Genomic DNA, 27,028 nt, shown 5'->3' on the forward strand with positions numbered 1-27,028 from the left:
GAGCTATCACTCTTCACAGTGAGAATACAGCTAGGAACTACACTGCAAAAACCAAGTTTGCGTCTTTTTCTCTGTTTCTACTAATTCTACTCAATTAAATGAAAAATCCACACAATTACAAATAGACAAAATGGGTAACCTACATCATTCTCAGCACAATAGGGAAAGAACACTGAGATGTGATGCACACTATGAAGAAATTATATAGTACTAATTCAAAATTCATGTAATATAGCTAGAAGAGAAAAACTCAGGCAAAAAAAGACAAGATATGGTACAAACTTTTACTCAGCTAGAGGCAGCATAGGCACAATGAAAATAAGTATTTTCCAGGAGTTGTTGAGAAATAAAGTCACATCAAAGTTCCACTAAATATTCACCCCCATTAAATCAAAGATGAAGGCTCAACAACTTCTAAAGATGCAATGACATTTATGGATAGGCGTAAGCCTATCAAAACTTAGTTTGTGACATACTGATAATGTCTATTACCTGCAAGTAAGTGTAACTCTTACAATGCTGTAACCAAATGTATTATTAGAATCACATTTCTTTGGAAAAGTCTTTCATTAAGGTCATTTTAAACTGTCACTGGCATTAAGAAATTTTACGGTCTAAATGAGAGAGAAAGAGAGAGAAAGTTATGTCAAAGCACTTACCAAACTGACTTAGGACTGAGGACTGAGTAATGGGCGGTTTCAGATCCCAGGATGATGTTGTAGTTGCAGTAGTGGCAGTAGAGCTACTATTGTTTTGTTGAGCGGTAAACTGACCCAATCCTGGAGATTTCAACTGGTCTAAGATTTGGGATCCAGTAGAGTTGGCCAATTTAGAGGACCCAAGTTCTCCAAAGCCAGAACAAAGAACTGCAGACTACCAAAGACAAAACAAGAAGAGGGGAAGGAGTGGAGTTCAGTATTTAATAAATAATTTGAACATAGCCTTGGGGTCAGTGCCTACAGCTGCTATTTGGCAGCAATTAAAACCTCTTCAGCCCTAGATTACCAACAAATGACCAATAAAAAAAATTCAGCAGTTGTAGCAAATGGCCAGATCCACTCTGATTATCACCAATACAACTTCCAACAGTGCAATTGCAACAACCTCACCACAAGACAGACATTGAGGTTCTGGAGCGAGTCCAGGCAAGGGCAACCAAGCTGGTGAGAGGTCGGGAGCACAAGTCTTATGAAGAGCTGCTGAGGGAACTGGGGGTGTTTGGCCTGGAGAAAAGGAGGCTGAGGGGAGACCTTATCGCTCTCTACAGCTACCTGAAAGGAAGCTGTAGCGAGGGGTAGGGTTGGGGCTCATCTCCCAAGTAACAAGTGATAGGACAAGAGGAAATGGCCTCAAGTTGTGCGAGGGGAGGTTTAGACTGGATATTAGGAAAAATGCCTTCACCAAAAGGGTTGTCAAGCATTAGAACAGGCTGCCCAGGGAAGTGGTTGAGTCAACATTCCTGGAAGTATTTAAAAGATGGATAGACATGGTGCTGAGGGACATGGTTCAGTAGTAACTTGGCAGCATTAGGCTAATGATTGGACTCAATGATCTAAATGGTCTCATCCAACCTTGACGATTCTATGAATACTGATTTACTTGAATCCATGCATTTCAAAATAGCACATATTTACTAATAGTTTAACTAATTTTCAGAGAATAAATGTAAAAGCCTAATTTCAAGCCCTCACAATTGACTCAGAAACAGTCAGGTTTCCATAGAAGCAGTCAGACGTGTGTTTGGAAATAACACTTCATAGTTTTCTGGCATAGAACTCTTCACTGTAAACAAATTATTTCATTCTAAATCAGCACGCAGTAAAAGCATCTGCTCTCTACTCAAAAATTAATACAAGTACTTACTTTATATAAACCAAGAAACAACTACTTAGCAAGACCAGAAAAAAGTAATCTTTTTTTTTTTTGTGTGTGTGTGTATGGACGGAATGGAATCCTTAATTCCATTCCATCAACATTTACAACTTGAACTTTACAAATACTGAAACATCTCATGAAATGACCAGTTTTGGAAAAGTTGTTTAAGCTGAAATATGAAGAATATCTAGAAAGCATAAGATAATTTTACCAGGCTTTGAGGAGAATAAGAATTTACACCACTGGAGCTGCCAGTTCCTGATGCCATCTGGGTGCTGTGCTGAGAATTTGTGAAGACTAGGGCTTGGCCAAAGGTTTGCTGCTGGGGAGCCTCAAATGAGTTGCCTTCTGTCTCTTGGGCAGAAGTCACAGGCTTTTGAAGCAGTGTCACCAGATCAATGCTGTAAGAAAACACAAAGTTTGGCTGGAATAAACATGCTGATTAGGCTGTGCTGAAACTGAAGAATACACTAACAAAACTAAACTGTCATACTGGCAACAGAATTATTACTGATTAACAATCTTTTCAAATATTATTCGTCTGACATACAAAAAGAGGTAGAATAAAGGTTTTTGCCAGAAAGTAATATTCTGCTATCTGAACCTTCCACTACAGTTAGAATATAAATTACCTTTGCACTCTTTTCAAACATTATCAAATTTATAACATCATGCATCACATAAATAATCTAAATGATTAATACAAATCAAGTAACTGGAGACAAGTCATAAAGGATATATTATGCTTCAGTGGGTCCTGCCTGCAAGCCCATTAAATATATTAATAATCCATATTTTCTGTACATGATGCTATCTCTTTAAAAAGAGCAAGGAATCAAAGTCCTACATCTGTATAGGGTGCGTTTGAGGACAGTAAAGAATCAAGTTGCACATGCAGTGACTGAGTGAATATGTGATGACATGGAAGTCAAGAGCAGCAGACAAAAGCTAAGTTTCTCAGATAGTAGGTATGTATTCAAAATTACCACACATACCTGAGAAGACTGAGAAGACTGAGAAACATGAATTTTCTTATATTTTGCACAGCTTACTAACCCCCACCACATATATAGCATGGCTTACTAGCCCCTACCACATGTCTAGCACAGGTTTATCCAAGGAAAAGCAAAGCATTCAGACAATAAAAGAAATATACTCCAAAAATTCTGACTTAAGTTTATCCTAAATACACTGCAGGCTTGGGCTGAAGAGCTGCTTCCAGCACTTTCACTAGCATAGATTTCTTAATGCTCAAATCTCTTATGGCAAATATAATGAAACAAAAAAACAAGCACACACCAAAAAAAAGCCCCACACACCAGAATTTGAGTTGATTAACCAAAATATTTTCTAACATAATTTCAGGGCCATCCGCTGGAAGAATATTTGCATTAAAACAATGAAGATGTGAGCATATCACCTTTAAGAAGGAAAGGAATATAAATTGCAGACCAACTGACACCATGCTTCCTCCAGATCACATCCCCATTATAAGGAAAATTTTGCTTGAGTCCAAAGTACAGCTACATCAAGATGTTTGAGACCAGTAGGTCACCTAGTTTTCAGATATCATGCTATCCAACTACCGAAGTCTTCATCACCCAACTTCAACCTTCTCTCCTAAGACCTAAGGCTAATTCAGGCAAGTGATTCAACAACAGCATCGGCCAGGCATTTGGTGAAGACAGAGGCAAGCAAAGGAAGGCAGCAACTGCCATATTTTTGGTTCTGTACCTGAACTCTATATCATCAGTTAAGGCAAGTAATTGTGATGCTTACCAGGAAATTCAACTTCTTACCAATGCAAGCTTTTCTGTTAATATATTTGTCAAAGCACTATGTTCTTAACATTTTCTGTGTCTAGAGGGCAGGCTTCCCATTTTCTGAACAATAAAGGCAGAGCTTCCTTTTCAACAGTAGAAAACTTTTCTTCCCAGCTATTTTTGTTCCTGCCTGTATGCAGACTTTGTGCAGAAAACAGGATCTTCTCAGTATTATGCTTGTGGATTTGGCAGGTTTGACTCCACTTCTGTAGTCAATAATAAGTAACACAGGAACCCACAAAGCCAATGATTTGCAAACAAAGCTTTTGCAATTTTGAAATTAGCTTGACCAATCTCTGACCACGGCCACCTTGCATTTTATTCAGAATTTTGTATGTGCAAGCTAACATTGCTTCACCAAGCAGAAGGTTTTTAAGGTATAGGGAAAACACAGAATATTACCTTTGCCCAGGAGTCACATGATTCTCAGCTGGAACAGAGGAAGCAGTGAAGACTTTTGTTTCAGAAAGCTGAAAAAAAAAGAAGGGGGAGGGAAGTTATTTTAATTGTACACACACTGACACTTCATTGCTGTGACATCTGCAAAATTCCACCTTGCTCATGCACTTTCAAGATAAAAGTCAAACTACCATTACAAATGACAAAAACATATAGTCAAACTTCAGCAAAGTCTTCTCTGTAGAATCAAGTACCAATTTAATTAAAAGCATTAGGAAATTTAATCTACTGAACACACACAATGGTACACTAATGTAAGTACATCAGTTTGAGCAACAGTTTAACAGAAAAATATACCAGTAGAAAGTAACTAATGTGGTGGCTGGTATATCATCCGTGTAAAGACACCCTGTGCAGATGTAATTTTTGGACTCTATAGAGTAGCTCTGATAAGCCTTGTTGCAGAAGCCTAACTCCCTTGCACCATTCTCACTCATTTCATGTATCCCCACGTTTTACATTTCAGCTCACACCACCAGCAGAAGCAATTTTGCACTTTGGTACGTACAGCGAACTAGCATTCGTGATCCCTTCTTGGCATTTCTGCTAGGGGTGGCAATAACATCTTAAACCCATTGCCCTGTGAGCACAAGTTCAAAAACAATAATAAAGGGAGAACCAGGTAATTCCTTATGCTAGCAAAACCAGTCAGACCATCCACAGCAGAAAACTGCACTGCTTTCACCATGCTGTTACAATAATGACAGATACCTGCACAGGTAGCTGGGGAAGGGGAGCTGGTTGGCTGGGGTTCTGGGGGAAAAGGGATTGATTCTGGTTGAGGCAGGGAGGGTTGGCTGCTTACAGGTTTGTTTGGGGGGATTTTTAAATTAGCTTTTATTTTTTAGAAAATAGTAGTTAAACAGCTACAACTTCCTAGAGCTAATTAATTCATACTGAGAGGAATCCTTGCAAACCAAAATAGGTCTTAAACCAGGACATGTTAGGTTTAACAAGATAAAGATCTGTACAGATAATGGTTACATTTTAAATTAAATTTGCACAAAATCACCCTTAACTACTTCGGTGTAGCTTTGTATTTAGACTAAAGAATAACTGACCTATTCAAACGCTCACATAGAATTGCTTTAGAATGTGACATTTGAATACAGATCTTCCAAGAAATTATGCATATTTAATTGCATACATTGTTAGCAGCCCAGTTTAAAGAACATCATGGACAAGAGCTAGTTTCATCCACCATCCCACAGGCAGCTCTACTGAAACCACATATATCCCTAGACATGGTCATCTAATTGGGATTCTCCTGTGAAACACTGTTGATTTAAGCAGGATGCACAAGGGCTGACTGGGATCAAATCACTTACCACTCAGAGGCAAAGTTCAAATGTTCCATGTAGTCTCCTAGCATGCACTTATGTGCAACACACTGTGACACAAAGAAAATGAGTACCACGACAGTTCCCCCCTCTATTTTCTTCCCTTCCCTTCTTGAGAATGCAATTTATTTTAATCCGATCTTTCCGGAACCCAACTCTGTCTTGTGCATAATGCTGCCAGCCCACAACTCTATGTACTGGCAAAAATGAATAAAGAAGATTCAGCTCAAGCATATTTCCATTTTAAAAGGCTGTTTCTTTATTGTTCAGCCCTTTCCCCACTGTACGTGTTATTTTAGAACAACGTGTGCTGTTGTATTATGAGACTCCTGCATTAAATGGCACAAGGAGGTCAGCTAATGGCACAAGCAGCAGCCTATGCTCTGCAATCCCTTGGTTAAATATTAAATTCTCTGTAATGTCAACAGTTTATTATGCTCACGTAATCCAGGATAAGGCTAACTGTGGCCAAAACACTGATGAATCCTTAAAACTAAGCAAATCGAGGAGCCTGAGGATGTTTGTGACAATGCAAAAGCATGCTTTACGTATTGTACGAGAGAGGAAACGTTCTCTTCAAGTAAACCAGCATGCAAAACAAAAGTCTCCAGCTACCAGCTTGGCTACACTGAAATTTACACTACACCCTGTGGCAAACTCGCCACCATAAGCCCCAACCAAGTGCTTAATTCAGAAGTCTGCTGGGATTACGGCATTTGTCAAAACACATACTTCCTGCAGCAGCAGCTGAAAAGTTTTACTACACAGATGTAGTTAGTATTTATCTTAGAAGTATTATTGGCTCCTAACAAAGTTATTTACCCCCACCATACACCGCGCTCGCAAATCTTTTCCTGAGACTCTGGCATTTTCCTAGAACTGAATGAATGGTTCTGAACCATTCGCAAACATCGGCCTCACAACAGCGTTTCCTCCGCTTGCAGTGAAATGCCTGTGCTTTTCAGCTCCTGTTCCTGAGACAAAAATCATTCTCTGATCGCTAACCATCGATATGTTAATATATTTAACAACTAGCTACCAGCTCCTACGGCCAGTTAATAGGTGAGGAGAACAGAAAAATGTACTCCAGCATCCTCATAAAAACTCAACATCAACAAATCAGAAATAACAAACCCTTATTACTGTTATTATATGATGTACTGAAGTTAAAGAAATTAAAATAAGTTCTCATGTTGCTTCGTGATAAAGGAAACGCTCCCACCAAAATACGCTTTATTTTATCCTTTTTTTTTTTTTTAAGATGTTGCTGTTGTTTCAGCTATAAACTAAAACTACCAATATCGTACAGAAAATGTTTGCCTTCATCCACTTTCCAGCAGTTAGTATGTACTCTATTCCTCCCCTTAATTTTATTTTCTTTAGCCAGTAGATCATGATCACAATTTTAAGAGGAAAAACCAGAGCCATCTACAGTACCTCAACATTGTCTGGTCTTTCACTGTCAATGATGTCCTGAATTTTCCTTTAACAAAATACAACCTCCTATTTCCACCACAACTAGTTTACACTCTATTTAAGAGCATGCTTACAACCTACTATACTTGCTCAACACTCACTACTAAAGATAAATACCAGACAGCACTATTAGATTACGACAATCCAATCCTTCTAAGGTCAAACAACATTAAATTTCACTGATCTGCTCCTAACTTGTATCTGACCAGAGAACAACACATTTAAACAAAAATACTCTTCAAAAAACCACCTCATCTTTATCTGCAGACAGGAAATATATGAGCTTCCTGGGTTGTTTTAATCATCAGTCATGCGGCTAGAACTGTTTGCTTATTAGACATGTAAATGCCTGGATCCATTTTCCAGCAACAGGTTGATATTATGCCTTCTTCTGCTAGACTAAAACCAGAGCCCATTATATGGGCTTATAATAAAGCAACCTCTTCAGATAAACTAAAAATCTCACTCTCAAGCGCCTCTTCTATCAGTAAGTATTTTCAGCTATTTTCCACAACTTTCGTTTTGTAAAAGCAACGAGCAATTGGATGCAGTGTTTCAGAATCAAGTTCAGGAGAGTCCACATAGAGAAATATAAATTGAGAATGATTAAGAGACAGGGAAGAGTACCTACAGGCAAAAAGACTACAATAGCTTTTTTTGCCACAGCATCAGCCCTTGAGGAGATCACGCTGAGCTGTTCTCTTTCATCATCCACTACAATCCTGAAATTTTTTCAGTTGCTGCTTTCCAGAAAACAACCCCTCAGTCTGGAGGTGTGCCTCTACTCCTATAAAACAAATGGGCACTTAGCTATATTAAAGTGTTTGTCATTTGAGCAGGTCAAGTCTAGCAGAGGTCTAGCTTTCTCTGCACGACTGGCTTACTTTTAATTGCCATTCTAATATTTTTTTGCATTTCCCACACATTTTATTCAGCAGTAATTTTATTTTTACTTCCAAATCATTGATAAAGACACTAGATGGCATCTGGCCTGGGACTGGATTCCTTTACAGCCCTCCTAGAAATGCCCCTGTTCAGTAAGAGTCCTCCAGCAAGAGATTTATTTGATGAAATTTGCAAGGCAGTTTTTAATCCACTTAATGTGTTTTGTGATAGCATGTAATTATTTTTAGAACAAAAGACAGAGATCAAATCTCTTAAAGAACATACTCTATCTATTCACAGTTAACTCCTAATTTACTTAGAGACTAAGATCAGGTTTATTTGAAATAGACCTATTTTCCATAAAACTACACTGAATAGCACAAGCTGTATTCTTACACTTCTATTTTTTTAAAATCAGATGATTCAATTTTTCTTTTATTTTCCCTCCAGGGATGTTTTGGACTAATTTGTCTGCCGTTCACCATTTCATTCACTCTTTCTGAACATCAGCACATGAACAACCTTCTCCTAGGTTACAGGGATTTTTCCAACACTCCAAAATTAATAAAAATTAACAACAGGCTAGAGATTTTATCTGCCAGTCTTTCAAGATTCATGTGCAAGTTACTCAGGTTTTATAATTAATTTTAAAAAATTCTATTTCTACTCAGCATTGGCTTAACACCGCTCCCATACTACAAACACTATATTGTACCAGCATCAAACAGGGGTGAGAAACAAGCCCTTAGTCCACTTCTATCATATACTGCAGAAATAGAGGACAGGTTTAAAAAAAGACGTCAGCTTTTGATAGCAGTAACTGATACTCTAAAATTCATAGGTTTTCTGTATCTTTTCATTTTCTCAAAAGACACAGCCCTCTCATTAGGTAAGGATGGAGTTTTCATATCTGTCATACAGTATTATTCACACATTCCTAGGGATAACACTGACACATGCCACAGGATGGGGCAAAAGGGATGACTTCCAAGACATTCTTTTACTCTTCTGAAAATAAACTTGAAATAATGGATATTGCTATAAAAGATTAAAAACTTCTTAAAAGCAAAGTTTTCCTTTCCCTATTTCTTGTTACCTCATTGGTTTCCTGAACTGCTTAAGCTCTAATACAATAGCTAAAAACTTAAAATCACAAATGCGATTTTCACCCACCATGATCACAAATGCCAAATAATTTGCAGACATGAAGACATCCCTTGCCTTGTTGTAATATTTTAGACAACACATAATGATGAAACGACAGGAATGAAGCAATTAAGTGCTAACTTCAGCATACAACTATCTATCTCCTTTATTTAATATTCTGAACATGAAGTGGACTGTGTGGAACAGTTACGCAGATTTTAGATAAAAAGCATGAAATGAGGCGTCTAAAGTTCATAGTAAGCTTCAGCACTTCATTACATAAAAATCATGTGATAATAGGGCTTCAAATCCCTACAGAATAGTAGGGGGAAGTATGCAGTTAACACCCATCAGCACTGAGCAGTGGAGAACTGTAATTCACAAATACTTAATTTGGGATAAAACTTAAAATTTTATTATCTATGTATTATCCACCAGCCAAATAAATTAGTATTTCTTAATTAAATTTTATTTTAAAAATAAGCTCATCTAAATATATGTATATTTTGAACAGGAATTGCAGCAAGAAACACAGTAAGAAATATCATTACATGCATGCAGCAAAATATTACTTTGAAAATTTAGTTTTTGAAGACAATAGAAAAACTCTGAAAAGGGTAAATAAACAATCGCTCTATCCAACAAGGTACACTTACATCTTCATTCCAGTCTTCCGCTGTCCATTCTTCTATTGAGTTTTTCCATGCTCCTGTTGTAATTTGGGGAAGGAAAGAAACCAGTTACGAGCTAAAAGCACAATGTCATATTTCAACCCTTCTGATTTATATGCAAATCTGTTTTCATTATCAGTGGAACACAAATCGAGGAGATGGTGGTTGGAAACATGAGATGCTCTAGAAAATTGGTCTGCAGATTTAAAATTTTTGGAGGTTTTTTTTCCTCCCTTTAATTTCTAATTTCAGGAATTTTTTAGCCATTATGGTTCCAGACATAATTTGCATGAACGCATGTCTGCAACCAGTGCTTAACCCCAAACAGTGGAAGAACTTCCTCCTATGTCCCCAATGATGGCGAGAGGTTACTCAGCCCTCCCATGGGATCCCTCAGTTTCATGCCCAAATCACACAGAGCCTGAACAAAACACAACCACAACACCTGCTCTGACATCCATAATCCTACTTTCAACGTACTCAAATTCAAGACCCAAGCTATGCCTCTGGAGGCTCCTTTCCAACCTGCTAACTTCCTCCTCAGGGCAGAACAACCTTCCGCTGCTAAAGTAATTTTATTTTAAAACATACATAACTCGTATAATGGCAGCAGAAGAGTCAATAAGCTTCCACCGTAGCTGCAAAACATTTCTTGCCCTAACTTGTGGCAGAGTTTATTTGGTGAACACTGGAGCACAGCACCTAGTCCACAGCGTTTGGCAAAGGGAAAACTACAGCAAACGATCCTAGAGGTGCAAAAAACTGATCTCTTCCATAGGAAACAGCAGGCACAGACATGCAAGAGCAATAAAAGGACTGAAGGCCTTGCCCACCAGTGTTAGCGGAGAGAAAGTTATCCCAGCAATAACCACAGCTTTCATTTAAACTACAAAACCACGAGCAAAGAAAACACCAGCAGTAAAGTTCCTCCTACCATCACTTTTGATCAAGTACCAAAGCAAAAGAACTACTGGTTTAATCACCTCCTTTTACTTAACCAGGAACCCTCTGAGACACATTAATCCAGAATCAAGACCCCTGAGGACAGCATCAAACCCAGTTCACACTAACACCATCACCACATTAGTGAGTTCTTTTCTACACCTTTACAAAGCAGCACCTTGCGCAGAGGAGGGTCAAATGGCACTGACCCCATGAGGAGAACAGGCCTACCACAAAGATACACAAACGGTGTGGAGAAGAGAGGGGGTTTATACCTCAGCATCCAAAATTATTTGGCAGGTCCTGAGCAAGGTAACATCTGCTCTGCGCTGGCTATGTGGAGCAATACAGAGTTCCCTGAAACACCTCGAGCTCACGTTTTACCAAACAGTCCCTAGCCAGGTTTCCACATGCTGCAAAATATCAAGGCACTTGAAAAACAACTAATAATCATATCCCAGCACAGCAAAATTACTACAGATTACTTGCCTCAGATTTCTAATCCACACATTTCCACAGAACTTCTGGAGAGGAGGAAAAGCCCAATGAGCAGCAGCTTTTAGAGAAACAGTTGATTTTCTTTCCCTTCTCCTGACCAGCACAGGATCCCTTCCTCTGCCCTGCTTACATTTATCTCGCATCAATCAGAGCAAGGCCTGCCTCTATAGATGACAAACCTCATGTTGATGCCAGAACTCTAACAACAGAGCTCAGAGTCTGCCAAAACAAACATAAAAACAGTTCCGACAAATCAATCCCAACTCTTGAGCATTCCCCATCACCTTTGGGAGACTGAACCTGTTTGGACTAATACTTGGGACATTTTCCTGACATTCAGTTTAAATGTTTATCTGTTGCTCTTACTTACGATCATGGTTCTGTGCCTTTACTCTTTTTAAATACAGAGCACAACCTTCACCCTTTTATTAGTTTACCCAAGCTGCTAAGTTTATTACTGCCACTTATTAACACTCTGCCTTCCCATCTCAATCCTTCCAGACTCAGTTATTTCACTGCTCTTCTCCGCATTAAATCCAGTTTGCTAACACCTTACTTGTATTGATGGGACTCTTAAGTCAAACCTTGCCACAAGTGTACCAATCTCCTTTTAGTCCAAAATTCACTTTGGCATTACTGCAACTCCATATATCCTCTCCCCAGCCTTTACCCCCATGCCTTGCAAAGCGTCACAATTTCAGAGTTCTCTGTTTTCCATTCAACTTATATTTTCTGTTTTCAAAGATCCTTGTCGTAGCAACTTCAACCTCGATGGCTCGGTGACTCTCTCCCGTTTCTCTTCGTAACAAGATCAGTTTTAGAAAGTTATAAAGCCAATAAAGAGCATACTATATATTTTTGGTAAGTCTTTAGCTATTTTCTTCCAATTCCTCACTTCCTATCACACTATTTCCTTTTTTATTTTTCCACTTTTTTGAATAATCAGCCATAGATATAAGACCACAAATAATTTTATTTTTGTCTATCCCGAACTTATGTACTAATCCTTTCCTTCTGGATTAGATTCATGTTCTAGAATGAGCTGGAGGTGTCCTTAAAAGGTTCCTTCCAACTTTTACAGCAGTCCTTAAAAAAAAAAAAAAAAAAAAAAACCACAAAACCACACCATGACAACTTCACACGATGATGACTTCCTTGTAACTTCCAAGGTACACAATTCCCTTCCTCTCCCTTGACAGTTCCGCTATAATTTATTTTTTCTTTCTTTTTGTTCTTCAGTTTAAGAGTCATTTAAGGCTGCCCACAACAAAGATAATGAAAGAAGTTTCTCTGTGAAATTTATTAAACTCTATCAAAGTAGAGGTATCAGTAAATTACCAGAATACAATACCATTTTCACCACCACCTCCAACATAATTTATTTACAATAACTGCTGTGATTTGTCATTCAGGATCTCCCACTGCCTTGTACATTACAAAAAAAGGTGAGAGACTGAACACTCAGCATGCCTGTAAGAAAATGCCAATCAAGTTCTTCAAGTTTATTCTGTTTTGGATGAGGATTGGTCATTTTGTTTCCTCCCACCCATCCCTTCTCTTTGCCTTCAGTTGTACATTACTTCTATAAAAATTAGGATGCAGGAAAACCAATGCTGAATTATTTGGAATACAATTACACTTAAATGTTATGAACTATTAGAGATTCTCCCTTTAGTCTCTTTTTATTTCACCCAGCAACACCAAATTTTACCTCCACAGAACAAGCTAGCTTTTCTATAGGATTGCACGATGATGTACCTAGAAACACCTTTCATTCAGGCTACTGTAATTCCTCTGGCATCTGCAACAATTCAGGACAGGAGGTTCTAGAGCACTTTCAGAGGAGGTATGGAAGTAACTACATTTTGGAAACAAATAATCTGTTTCTCTTTAATTGAAAATGTTCATGTTGATCCTTTCCCAGCACTGTATTAAAGTGGAAGTACTTAGTAAATACTCAAAACTCCACACAGAGTTTCTATTTGCATCATGTGTCAGAAAACACTTTGAAAAACAAAACTGGTTTTGTTTCACCAAGTAGTTGCCCAGTTATCTTTTTTTTAATGTAACTGCAGATGAAAGACACTAATTTTCCAAGTAGCTAGTATGAGCTGATTTTTTTTCTTCTTTTTTAGATGAAAGAAGAAATAGGACTCGGTAATGACGAATAAAGAGAGGGATTTCCATCCTGCTCTCCCTCTGTGTATACTCTCATCTCACTGAATTTTCACTGAATTTCACTGAATTTTTAGAGTTGGAAGGGACCATAAAGATCATCTAGTCCAACTCCCCTGCTGAAGCAGGATTGCCCAGAGCATGTTACTCAGGATTGCAACCAGGCGGGTCTTGAAGATCTCCAAAGAAGGGGCCTCCCTGGGCAGCCTGTTCCAGTGCTCTGTCACCCTCACTGTGAAGAAGTGACATCCTTCCGACATCCTTCTGACATCCTTCACTAGCCCACTTGCAGGCTTTATGGATTTCCATACATACACACCACCCTCATTTACATCTTTAGTAACTCCACATTGGAAACTAATTTATTACTGTTTTTGTAATTTTGGGACTGTTGTTTTGTAACTAATGTAACAGCACTGTAAATTAAGTGAAAAAAAAACAACAGTAGAAAACTACTATTTGTGATTAACAAGCCAAATCAAGAGCTCAACTGCTTTCAGCCCCACACATTGCCCAGGCTCCCCTTCCCCTTACCGCTTCTTCCATCTTCCTTCCTAGCACTCTCTCTAATGCTTTAAAACTACTACCCCAGCTGCAGCCTCCTCTAATAACCCTCAAGATGCCTTCCATCACAAGGTTGAAAGTGCTTCCCACTTGGACAAAACTAAATTATTCCATTTTAAAAGCCTACTCTTTTTAAAGAGATCTCTTCTTTTCGGCTCATGGACCATTTTTGACTTTGACTATGGTTCGTCTAAAGGTGACTCACTGTAAAATAAAACACTCTTCCTATAGTCATATATAGAGATACATTTTTGTTTTGTCAGTTATGGTGCCTTTTCCATTTGCTCTGAAAGTAAGTTAAGATTAGTAGCAAAAAGGTACTTGGCACCCAAAAAGAAGATTCACACTCAACTAGTTTACTTTAAATTTCCACCAACCAAATGATTTTGCAAGAACTCCCCACACTGACACTCATTCATTCATACCCCTAAGAGCCATTAATCTGGCACGGCCAGGGAAAATTCCCAAATACCTTCTCTCACCTTCTTCTCCATACCATGCTCCCCAACTTTCACATACATGCCTTAAGTTGTATTACTGAAATTCAGTGCAGTTCTCAGTGACATGTACACAGCCTAACAGCAAAAGCGCCTTGGCATCCAAAAAATGTTACACATGTCAACTAGCACACTTTGAATTTCCACCAATCAACATCAAGTCCCTTATGTAGATACATGCATACTCTTATGGGGTTCCGTTTAGCCACACCAAGCTACTCTTATTCCTAGGCAGAATCCTTGCATTACTGAAGACTGAGCGGGTGCCTACAGAAGGAACACAGATTGCCATAGGAAAAGCACATGAAGGCTACCCAGAGTTAGCAGAGAGGGTCACAAAACATTTGAATTCACTTGGGAAGTGGAGCAGAAGTCAAAGTCATCTGTAAGCCACAGCCTTACAGTTGTGTTTCTTAATAACTAACCTGTGAATTTTCTACCTCTGGTCGAGTCTCCTCATGCCTGCCTTGTCTGTCTTCTTTAATTAGTCAACCTTTTTGTTTCTGCAATACTTGTGCCAACATACCCTGCCCTCCGCTACCATATAGCAAACAACAGTATCAGTATTCCTAGGGGAATTTTCAAGTCATTAGGTGTCCTTGCAACTCATTATCTGATAAAACTATTTGAAAAACTAACATGAGTGAAAGTGAAAGCAAAAGGTGAATTTCTGTTTGTGTTAGAGCACCAAGTAATTTCAAAAGTAATTCCTTGGAAAGATGCCATATTTGGCAAGAGAGTTCCCTTTCAGTAGCCATTAATATACTCAGTGCCACCCTCCCACACTGGACTAGAAGGCACTCAGAGTGATAACACAGCTGCCTAGGAAGTCCTTCGAAACTCTGAGCCTGTTCTTGTTTTCTCTGGTTAAGTGGAAAAAGGCTTGTATGAAGTTTAGAAAGCTGCATCTCAAGCATCTCACAGCAGAGCTCAATGGAGCACACCTTGGCCTCCAGAATCAGTCTTTTCCTTCTACAGTTGATACAGGGGTTGATGAAAAATCATCTGAGTAAGTTTCAGCAATGAGGAGACCAGAAGTGTTACCCTTTGCTGAAGCTAGAAATAAAAAATAAAGTATCACTCCATGGTTCCCACGTGTGGACAATAATGTACATTAATTTCTCTGTCCTGACACAGGGTTTCCTTTGCCTTCATCTCCTGTCACAGAATATGGGAAACAGCAAGGTATCCTGTTTTCCCAATCACAGACAAGCAAGTCACATTCTTCATTTCTGAATCTCCACAAGCACCCTGTTAAGTGGTTCCTTTCCAAACTATGTCTGTCTCTTGCCTTTAGCCAGGAGTGTGTAATTCACACTTGAAACTTCATACAGCTGCCTCTATCTTCAGACAGGCAGACTGCTCTTTTGGCTTCCATTCAAGTGCCTACATGTACTTCAGTTAATAATTCTTCTCTTCAAAGGTGGCACATTTTGGAACTCTCCTCCATCCCAGAGACCCACATCCTTACATTCCTGTGTTGTATAGGTGAGGCTTCCAAAGCCATCCCAGTGTCACTGAATGAACTCATTGAAAACAGTTTTTCTTTTCTTTTTCTTCTTCTACTTAGATATTCACACCCTATTGCCCAGTGCCTGTGGACCAATCACTTTTAGTTGGATTTGAAGTCTTTAACTACATTAGGTGAACCCTTAAGCAGTATTTAAGATATCTAAACATTTCTTCACATACATGGTTCTTCCAGCAACTGTTCAAATCCCTTTGTCTCTCAAGGGATCTTTAGAACTAAAACAAAAGAAATTGCACATTGCCTTCCCTTCGTTCTATAACCAGAAAGTCACTCAGGCTACCGCACATGCTCTGCACATGGGTAGCAGTTAGGGTATAAAAGTAAACTACTATCCGTGTCACGTGAGATGTACTCACACCTTCAGTAGTCAACTGAACACTAACGGAATGGCTATTTTAACTGCAATTTGCTAGAGGTCTTCATTCAAATCCTTCCACTTCTTGAAGCATCTTACCAGTTCCATCATCTGCATCATTTTGACCAGTCTCCCAAATCTCTGATTTTGTCCCAAAGCCATCAGTGGCAGAAGATTCCGTATAGTCTGCAGGGTTAAATGTCCTAGAGTTTTAAAAGTTAAGAAACGGAAGAGAACACATGGGTCATTCAATGAACACAAGTGTCATCATTTTAGCTGAAGTTGTATTAGATGTAACATCTCGATTTCCACATAATTTATCTTGATAGTTTTGGTTTCAAAAGAAACTTTTCCTCTATGAGCAGACACAGATAAAAAAAGGGAGAAAAGAGAAAAGAAGAGGAGAAAAAAAGTGAGGAGACTGAAAAAAAATTGTTGTAGAGAAACTGAATCAAAACAACAATTCCTGAAAGGCAGTTAACAGCATACCTACTCCTCCCAGTCTTATAAAGCATTAGTTTATATGCACAACGATAAGCCCTTCTCAGCTGATAGTTTCTCAGCAGGTGGCTGACTGATGAGAAACCAGTATCATATCCTTTCACAGAGCCCCAGACTTGCGCAGGACAGGAGTCAAAACATCAATAAGACCATTTCAGAATGCACTCCTGACACCAATGCCAAAATACACAGATGCAGCTAAATGGTGAAAAAGGATTATTGAAGAAAAACCTCTTTTCAGTTTATCATCTAGAAGTATGGTGATTATTAGAGAAGTAGAATAAGCCTTCTGTTCATCATGATGTCACTGACATTACATGAAATGTCATTAAAGGCAAACACTGAGTGAAAGTAGTGAAGGCTACACTTCTATGAAGCAGGTTATCCCAACAAAATTGAGAATAAGCTTTAGAGTTGCTGAGTAACTTCTTTTGATTCTGTTTTAGGGTCCACATATGTCCAAACAGCTAAAGCATGAAATCTCAAAAGGAGGAGAAAGTTTACAATTGCTAGATATTCTGGTTTTATATAGAACTTGCATGTTCCACATTACACAGAAACAGATCTGTTTTAAAATTGACCTAGGACTATATGCACCACACAGAACTTTCAGCCTCCCGGTTACTATGTGGCTGTTACTGATAGAGACAAACGGGTTCTCCAAGTTTGAGATATTAACTCTGAGTGCAGTCTCACATTAGGTTCGTATAGTTGCGTCTAGTTAGAAATACTGGTTTAAGACAAAAATAATCCATTAATCATCTAGCAGATCTTTGAATTTTTGCATCCATATTGGTTTATCAAACATACAGCAATATTAATACACACAGTGACAATGTTAATATTCTCAACTAATATTGCCACTGAGTTTGATCCTTGCCAAAATCTGTGCTCTGCATGTTTCTTACCCCATGCCTTGGGCTGAAAACCTCCCCGCTCCTCTCCCTCTGCCACGTCCAAACCCTAGGAGAGAAAACACCATTTAACAGCAACAGCAGAGGAGCCGCCAATCACTAGTCTGTCACATTAGAAAATACTAGGGTTGAAGAAGAAAACTACCACAGTTAAAGTTAAATACCACTTACTTCACAAACTTCCTCACAGGAGAATTTGTTTCCCTAACACACGCAAGTAAGCCACAATTCATCTAAGACTACATGTTTCAGTTGGCCTTGCAATTATTTGCTATCTTTTCTGTACCTAGTGAAGTAGCTCCAAATGCTAAGAAAAGGACCTACCTAAAGACTTATCCCACATGAGACTGCTATTGCCAAATCATTAGACACTGTTCAAAATTTTGGCTCTACTTTCTCATTTTTGCCTAAGATGCTCTAGAATCCAGCCTCCTCTCATACCCTGATCTCTCAAGAAATTTCCTGTCACTCCTTGTCTGGGAGGAGAACGCTTAAATACTCCATTTGTTTCCTTCTCTGACTTAGCCCACCTATCCACCCCAATGCTCATGTGCCAACCTGCGACCACGCATACCTTCTGCTGGGGCCCTAAATCACAGCTACTGACATGAAAATGACCCAGTTCAAATTACTCAACTTCCTTATTATCACCCACAAAAATATTATTTTCTATTTTAACAACAGCACATACTTGTTTGCCTCCAATTTTGGTTACCGGCCTCAGCTGACAAGCTTCTTGATATAGTGAATTGCTTTATTTTTGCATGTTGCATAGTGCCAAAAGGGCATGAAAATTTTTGTATTATTTAACCATCCATAAAGCACACATCTACGTAAATTGTTAGAAACTAATTTTTACATGAGGCATATTTCTACAGAGATTTCCCCCCGCCCCCACCTCTTTTTCTATATTTTTATATATATAATTTTTTTTTTTTTTGGAGGCTTTTCCAGTTTCTTGGGGTTTTTTTGAGGAAGATGTCCTGGTTTCAGCTGGGATAGTTAATTTTCTTTCTGGTAGCTGCTGTGTTTTGGACTTAGCATGAGAAGAATGTTGATAACACATACTGTTTTAGTTGTTGCTGAGTAATGTTTACATTAGTCAAGGACATTTTTCAGCTTCCCATAGAAGCTGAGAGGGAGAACATACAGGACAAGCTGGCCAAAGGAATATCCCATACCATAGACATCATGCTCAGAATATAAAAGGGGGTTGGCCGGGGGGCAGAGATCCCTGATCACCACTTGGGACAGGCTGGGCAACCAATCACCAGGTAGTGAGAGCGATTTGTGTTGTACTGCCTTATTTTGTACATTCTTTCACCATTATTATTTATTGTTTTCTTCTTCCTCTTACTATTAAACTGTCTTTATCTCTATTATCTCTGTCTTTATCTCTACTATTAAACAGTTCTATTAAACTGTTTTTATCTCAACCCATGAGGCTCTTTTCCCCTCTTCCTTCTCTCCCTCTTCTCCCTATTCTTCAGGGCTTGGGGGTAGGGTGCAAGCAATTAGTTGCGTGGTCCTAGTTGCTCCCCGGGGTTAAACCCCAAAAGAAGACTATGAATATTATTTTGTTTTATAAGAACAGGAGGAGGTCAGGAGCTGCAGAGTGAGAACAAAGCTATGTGGTAATTATGAGTCACCAAGTAACTACAAGTTTAGCAGAGCACAAAGTTATAATCCTAAATCACCAATACACTGGTTGTCCACACGTCAGAACCCATAATAGGCTGTTCGAGTTTGGATCAAAATTACTCCTTATTTTCAGGGGACCACCTAAACTTAATAAGAACAGTAGCTCCAGCACATGGTAAAACCAGTTTAGGAAGTTCCTGGTTTAATGACTTTCCTTTCCCTCCCCTCACCAGTCATTCTTCCCCTTGCCCTAGTTCACCGTTCAAGCTTTAAAAGATGTTTCTGGACCTCTGAAATATCTACTACCTACTTCTTAGAAGTATCAAAAAAGCAGGATAGGTTTAACCACATTTTGATGAAAGACTTCACCCATATCCTATACAAGATGACAACTGCTAGCTACAGAGGAACAATGAAAACCTGAACAAGGATTCCCAACCAGAAAGATACAGTATTTTGGTGGGACAAGAACACAGAACAACTGAGGTCTAACACTAGGCCAGGCCTGCTATATCTACATTTTCCCCTCTTTGCTGTCTTTTCACAATCGGCTGGAGAGAGGACATACAAAGGTTAGGAAAGAGGTAACAACAGCTGCAACCTGGCAATGGTCATCCCTTTTCAATGAGCCCACATATGTGAAGCTGTGCTCTTTGCTCTGCCATAAACAGTGCCCCAGACCCTGCTGCACCCAACTGAATGTAACCTGGCCTCTGAACCTCCTTGCTCGGCCACCTATTCTGTTCTTCTCTTCTTCACGCACCTAAAATCCCCAATCTGGGAAGCTCATCCATGGCATAATGGGGTTGCAGCTCTCAGATGCTCAGAAGTCAGTGCACTCTGCATTATCTTTCTGCCCAGTAAATGATTTTTTTTTTTTTGAAGAGTATAACCAGCTGAACAAGTTTACTTGGGGACACTGTAGGGGTCACCTATGTAATAATTTGCATCCTACAGCTATCAATACAGCATTAAACAACACTTACTAGTGATGCACAGAACACAGATCAACAGTTTCTTGACAAGCTCAGCTACAAGATCGATTGGGAGCTGTGAATCACAGAAACAGTCAAGCAGAAATATTTTTGAGGTGGACATTAGGTATAGAGAGACTAGCTGAAATAGCTAGCATGAAAGTACAAATAGATTTTAGAAGAGGGGGTAAGTCTCCTCAGCCTGCCAAGTGCTAAAGCCTGAAAGAATAACCTTAGCATATTAAACAGATGCTGAAGTTTTAGCAAGCAAGGTGTACGTAAAATGCCGTACCAGCACAGGCACTGTAATACTGCCTAAAAACAGCAATAGGAACCTCTAACAATTTCAGAAATTGCTAAAAAGAAATCATGTTGTTCCTGAAGTTCCATGTACAGTCTTAGACTACTAGCAAGCAAAATTCTTTTTATTCCAGATCACTTGGAAAGTTAATCCTGAACCTGAATTTCAAGTGGCTTCCCTTAAGTTCATAAAGCTATGTCTATGCTTTCTGTCAGAATTAAAATTAAATTAAGTTTAATCAACAAATGCAACAAAAAGCATTCTAATGAAGACAAAAGTGAAGTAACAAACCAGTGAGGTTAGGAAGCACTAAATTCAAAGCTAGAAAACACGCTTACAAAGAACTAATTCAAAATATGGGACAGTGACTACTCACCACCAAAAGACCACCCTGACTTGGACATAAAAATCTCATGCATGATGGCCATTAATGCAAGATGCCAGTGGGAAGGCATGATATTCACTTTGACACAACCAGATCACTAATTTATTCTTAAATTCTCATGCTAAGAAAGTTAGTTCTCTCAGCTCCCAAAACTAAAACAAGCCTTTAAAACAATTAGAAGCACAGTCTTCTAACACAGAGAAGTTAGTCAAGCAGCAACTATGAATGCCGGTCAGGTATTTGCAAACTTTTGATACTTTTTAACAGTGACTAAAGCATCAGTGAGCAAATTCAGAGCAAGGACCCAAATTCTGAGCATGCAATGCCACAGTAACTTAAAACCATTTAAATCAGAGCTACCGCAATCGAGGTCTTCCTCACCAGTGATCACAAGCTCTGCTCTCTTTCTGCACTGACAGTTTTGCACATGCCAGTGAGCAAGCACAAAACCACCACCAGAAAACAAAATTATTAGTTCATTATTGGATCAGCTCTCCGACTCAGTTCGCTACTTGTTATATGCCAGAAAACTGGTCACCTTTATTTACACCAGTATAAGCCACCAAAAAAACTTGTTTTCCACTGCTACCATGCTGCCTTTGCCCTTTTTCATTCTTTGGTTTGGTTAGTTTTAAAATAAGAGCAACCCTCAAATGCACCAGGAAACAGACAGGACCAAATCCTCCCAGCAATAATGCCAGTTTATGATTGTAACGTAAAAAGTATAATTTTAACACAACTCTAAAAAGACGTGTATATGTAGTTAGATTGCAGCAGTAATGTTTGCCAAAAAAAAAAAAAAAGATAATAAATTCCAGTGGTAACTCAAAATGCACAATTCTTCCATCAACAATTTTCTCTACCCACAAAATAGAACAAGTGAGTTGGCAGTAGCTCATTAAATCTTCTAGTGAGTCTAAAGGAATAGACTTTCTTACAATCAATCAGCACATGGCACACAAAAGCAAATGAAGGACATCAGGCAAAGAAGGAAATTACTGCCCTGCCTCATACAAACCCTCACAACATTCTTCACATTCCTTTACACCTGGATGTACAAACAGCTGCCTAAAGTATCAAGGCAGCATTGCTTACTCATGTCTGCTCCAGAAACCAGGACAGGGGACTATGTTTAAAGTTGATTCTGATCAAACTTCCAGCTACTACCCCTATCCAACATCATATAAAACAATGTTTTGGTTTCCTTTAACATTGTAACTATTCGACTGGGTATTGTTGGGGATTTTTTTCCTGCACTCCAGCACATCTCCCTCAGTTGACTGTCTTCACATTAGCCATCACCTATTCAATTTACCTTTTTTTTTTTTCTGGAATGAACTCTAGAGAAGTCAACACTTTTCCACTAAAACCCACTGAGAGCTCAAAAGACTCATAATCACATGATTAAGTCTTTACTCTTGTACCATCCATGCACGGTCATCTCATTCACAACATTTCTTCTCCCCAGGCTCAGGCTGCATGGGAGCATGAGAAAAGTGTGCAATGCCACAACTTGGGTGAGCCTAGCCCATTAATTTAACAGCCTCTTCTGTAGAAAATCCAGTTTGCTGAGCTTGCAGACCTAAATCCTCCCACTGAAACACAGGTGTTTTATTTCAAAACTCAGATTTTCACACTGACAGGTTTAAATTAGATGAAGACACTTTAAGGTTAAGAAAAAGGACCAAGAGCAGCTGAAAGGAAAAGGAAATGCAGACTGGAAGGGCAGGCAACACCCTAGATTTGTGCTTATCTCTGACCACACAGTAACTGAACAGCCCTGGACTCTGCTCTGGAAATGCAGAGCCAGATATCTTCCCAGCAGACACCGAGGTGACAGAGGCTTAAGCCTTATGAAAAGATAAGGAGGCTAAGTATAGAAAGTTTGTATTATAGGTATTCCATACTACCAAAACAAACACTAAGTTATATTTAATATTTCAAATCACTCTTGTCTTATTAGTCATCATAAAGCTAGAAGCATTGAATCATTTTTATATACTGCAAGTACTCTGGTAACCATTTTTAGAAGCATCCGTAGAAAACTTTCAACTCTAAAGTCATGTTTAAAAGAAAATAAATAACTTATGTTAAAAATAAATACTGGTTAATCTCTCAAAAAAAAATTTACATGACACACACATCTTAACCACTGCAGAACCAGCTGCAGCAAAACTAAACAGACTTCAGATTGTGACCTCTAGAAGATCTGGTCTACATTCACATTTCAGAAAAACCAACATCCTTACTAATTCTGGCAAAGGAAATCCAAAATACATCCTGTGCCAACTGTGCTAAGCTTTTAAAACAAGAAAATTTTTAGACATGCAATTCTGGTTACTGAAGCTCATTTTTTTCAGAGACAGCATACTTACCTAAAAAAAACCATTTTAAAAATAAAAAAAGATATCAAGAATACAAGATGGACTATAGTCAGATATTTACAAAGAGGGCAAGCTGCTTTGCTTTCTTATACAGCAGAAAAAGCAGGAGTTTGAAAGGCTCCTGGTCATGCTGATTAAGTCCAAAATTAAAACATAATGGTTTTCCTTTTCATTTTTATTCCTGTTTTGCTAGGAAAAAAATCCCTGTCAGCATGCACATTTATGGCATGCTCACGTAGCTCTGGAAGAATGAAGAGGCAGAGAATAGAGGAACAGAAGTAAAAGCGACAAATCCATTTTCACTTTGCAAACCAGGAGAACTGCTACACATAAATCTGTAACAATTTATATGCTGAATCAAGTCCCAAAATTCACCATCTACCTGCTAGCCCGTTATCAGCTATGGTCAATTAGATATCTAGGGAAGAGTACAAGAAATGAAACCACAAAGTAGTTTCCCTGGATACTTTCCTGGTCTTCAAATGTTTTTGGCTCAGACTTCCTCAAAGATAATTTAATATATCAAAACCTTTAGTGGTTTTTCTTTTTCTTACTGTGTTTTTTTTTTGGATTAAATTGTCACGTCTCTCTGTGTAAAATTTCAGCACCCACAACATCTTATAGAAAGGAATTCCCCAGGTTAACTACATGTATGAAGAACCACGTCCAGATGTTCATTTTGAACCTGTAGCCTACTGATTTAATTTAATACTCCCTCACTTGCATACATGCTTGGAGTGATCAGTTGATTTCCCCACAGAACATTTTCTGCAAAAATTTTACAGATCTCTACCATACACCCACTTAGCCCGCTCTTTTGTAGGTGGAGAAGTCCTAGTCTGCTTGTTCCTCACACCCCACAAATGCAGTCTTCCCAGTACCATCAAAAAAAAGGGGGCCTGGAAATTCTGTCAATTTGTATATAACTGCAGCTGATTAAAACGCAAATGAGGAAAGTTTTCTAGAGCTGACAATCATAAAGACATAAACACCTTCCTCCACAATTGTTTCACGAGATTCCATTCCAGACAGTTACAAATCCTGGCAATACTGACAAACAAATATAACTACTTTGATGCAACTACTATCCATCACCACCACTATAGTATTTTTTTAATATGTAATGAAGCTTATGCAAGAAATTGAATTCTGAAAAGAAAGATACATGGGAAGGCTATCTTAAAAAAATAAATTCCTTAACTCACTTCTAAGCAAAAGTTTATACCCTCAGTTTTGCAAGCCAAGACGAAGGGCAGATCAACTCCAGCTGGGATGTGTCCTGAAACACAACCTGTGATGCATTTTTGCTTTCTGTTAATCAGTCAGTAACGAGTATCTACTTCAAATCCTTGATCTCCTGCATACCAGCAACCAGTGGTGTTCGTACACTGTATACCTACTACCCTATAAAGTTGCAAGGAATGTCACGCACTCATTAACAGAAGATTTACTGCAACATGAAGTTAGTACCTACAGCACCAATGCTGAAATGCTCAGTATCAGGGTTCCCCCCCCTCACTAAACAGCACATTAGCACCCGAGTGTCAATCCCATTTCTGCTATTTTCAGCACTTATCATTTCTTAAAATTAGGTTGGTTCCAGTGAAGCAGTAATACCATGGCCCAGCAAATACTCCCCAAGAAAGCAGCCAGCAAGACAACTCCAGCCTGAGAAGGTAGTTTAAAATAGCGAGACAGCGCGTTGCTCAGATATTAGCTGACCCCTAATTCTGTATCCAATGCGTAAATTCCTACACGCACACACTCTGCATGAAAACACTTCTAAAAAAGGGTTCCGTGGTGATTACCAGCCATCTATTTACTTTCAGCTGAAGTACTTTATCCCATACTGAACTGTTCTGTGTAACAGAAAAGGAAGACTACTGAATGAAATAGCAGGAAGTTTTCTTGTATTATTTCTACTAATATCCAGGGAAAGAAGGTAATGTATCCTGAAATACTAAGAAGTGAACTACACAGCTTTATACAACTCCCTGCAGATTTCAAGGGCCTGCATTATAAAATTAAATTAGGTATTTCCTGCCACAGAACACACACACTTGTAATATAATGATCCTGAAGTCATTCAACAGGTTTATCACAGACAGTTGAGAACAATTCATTAAGATACTTTGCTCACATTAACGTACAGTCTAAAATATTTGTTAGAGAAATACAGTAATACTATGTACACTAAGCCAGTGAACAGAAATTGGTTGAATTTGTTCCTTTTTTCAGTCAGATATGTTAGTTTGGCCTGATGATTTGGATTTGACTTGAGACATATGATGTTCATCTTGAGAGCTACAGTGTTGACAATAAAAGCCGCGTATTGTTCGTAAGGTTACACAGCAAAAAATAGACTGCATTTGAAATTAATCTGTAAGTTTCACCCAACAATTTTTAAAAAAAACCTACCTTTATATTTAAGTATAAAGGATTATTTCATAAAACAAATGCCAAAAGACTTACAGTCCATCTAACAACAGTGCTAACACACCAAAACCTGTAGCTGTGAACTACACCACACACTCCCCTGCAAAGCTACCTGTCTGCACACACCATTTGGTATTTGCTGATTCACAGGCACAACCAAGCCATTCTCACAAACCTCTGGAAGCTACATGTCTTTAGATCCTTCTACTCCTTCAAGATGCAGATCTGGAGAAAATGAAGTTGGATGTGCCTGTCTTTGAATGCCTTGTTACAAGATATTCCAAAGAGAAGAGAATCATTTGAAGGCAGAATTTTTTGCGACATTACTTATTAACTACATTAGCTCTACTCTGCACTTTTTAGAATAGAGTCATAGAATTGTCTGGGTTGGAAGGGACCTTTCAGATCATCCAGTCCAACCATCAACCTAACTCTGATAAAAACCATCACTAAACCATGTCCCTCAGCACTATGTCAACCCAGCTTTTAAATCCCTCCAGGGATGGTGCCTCCACCACTGCCCTGTGCAGCCCATGCCAAGGCTTAATAACCCTTTCTTTGCATCAATTTAACTCATTTAATACCCACTTTCCCACACAATCTGCACTGTACCTAGGTTACTCATTTTCATTCCTAATGCTTTGAGAAAAAACAAGCCTTTTCCACTCCAACCTGTGAAAATCCAAATGAACTATGCATCCCTTGATTCCACACCAAATCCATTATCAACATCTTTTCTATCTCTTCTACAGGATAGGATCAGAGTTGTACCTAAGACACTACAGTATTTTTTTTCCACAGTTCTCTTCATAAACTCTTCCACACCAAATTCCTTCTCTTACCAAAAGCCTTTAAAGTGGCTTGTACTTTCTCTGATTGGGTACCGACAACAGAAGGCAAGCATGACAACTGATCCACCCCAGAGAACCGGCACAAGTACACATCAAGTCCCCTCCTCGAGAGCCCTACAGATGGAATCTTGCACTCTCCTGCTACCAAGGTACATTCTGAGGAGCCCAGTGTACTCCCACTCACAGGAGGCTGGCATAAGTTGATCTGGGAAAACAGCTCTCCATAGCCAGAGCACACCAGCCTGCTACACAGATTAACATAAAGGTGATTTGTGTCAATTATTTTAAGTTGTTCTGAGACCAAGACATGACAAGGGGCAAAGAAGGGGGATGTACCTAAATTAAAGGTAGCTGAAGTGCTTATGGAATCAAAGGATAACCAACAAATGCTTAAAAGGACTGTT

At 38.8% G+C, this 27,028-nt stretch overlaps 1 protein-coding gene across 3 annotated transcripts in view; it reads right to left on the reverse strand.

The window, feature by feature from the left end:
* UBAP2 (ubiquitin associated protein 2) overlaps nt 1–27,028 on the reverse strand; it is a 162,878-nt gene that overhangs the window by 98,398 nt on the left and 37,452 nt on the right. For 2 of the 3 annotated variants that reach the window (XM_074166578.1, XM_074166579.1), the window contains exons 7-12: nt 17,647–17,701; nt 16,337–16,440; nt 9,661–9,713; nt 4,101–4,168; nt 2,087–2,276; nt 660–873 (exon numbers count right to left, since the gene is read on the reverse strand). In XM_074166578.1, the coding sequence (XP_074022679.1) occupies nt 660–873; nt 2,087–2,276; nt 4,101–4,168; nt 9,661–9,713; nt 16,337–16,440; nt 17,647–17,701 (684 nt within the window). The remainder of the gene's footprint in view (nt 1–659; nt 874–2,086; nt 2,277–4,100; nt 4,169–9,660; nt 9,714–16,336; nt 16,441–17,646; nt 17,702–27,028) is intronic. The other variant, XM_074166580.1, reaches the window with a different exon arrangement.

The sequence above is a fragment of the Numenius arquata genome, chromosome Z (assembly GCF_964106895.1).
Source record: "Numenius arquata chromosome Z, bNumArq3.hap1.1, whole genome shotgun sequence".
Lineage (NCBI taxonomy): Eukaryota > Metazoa > Chordata > Aves > Charadriiformes > Scolopacidae > Numenius > Numenius arquata.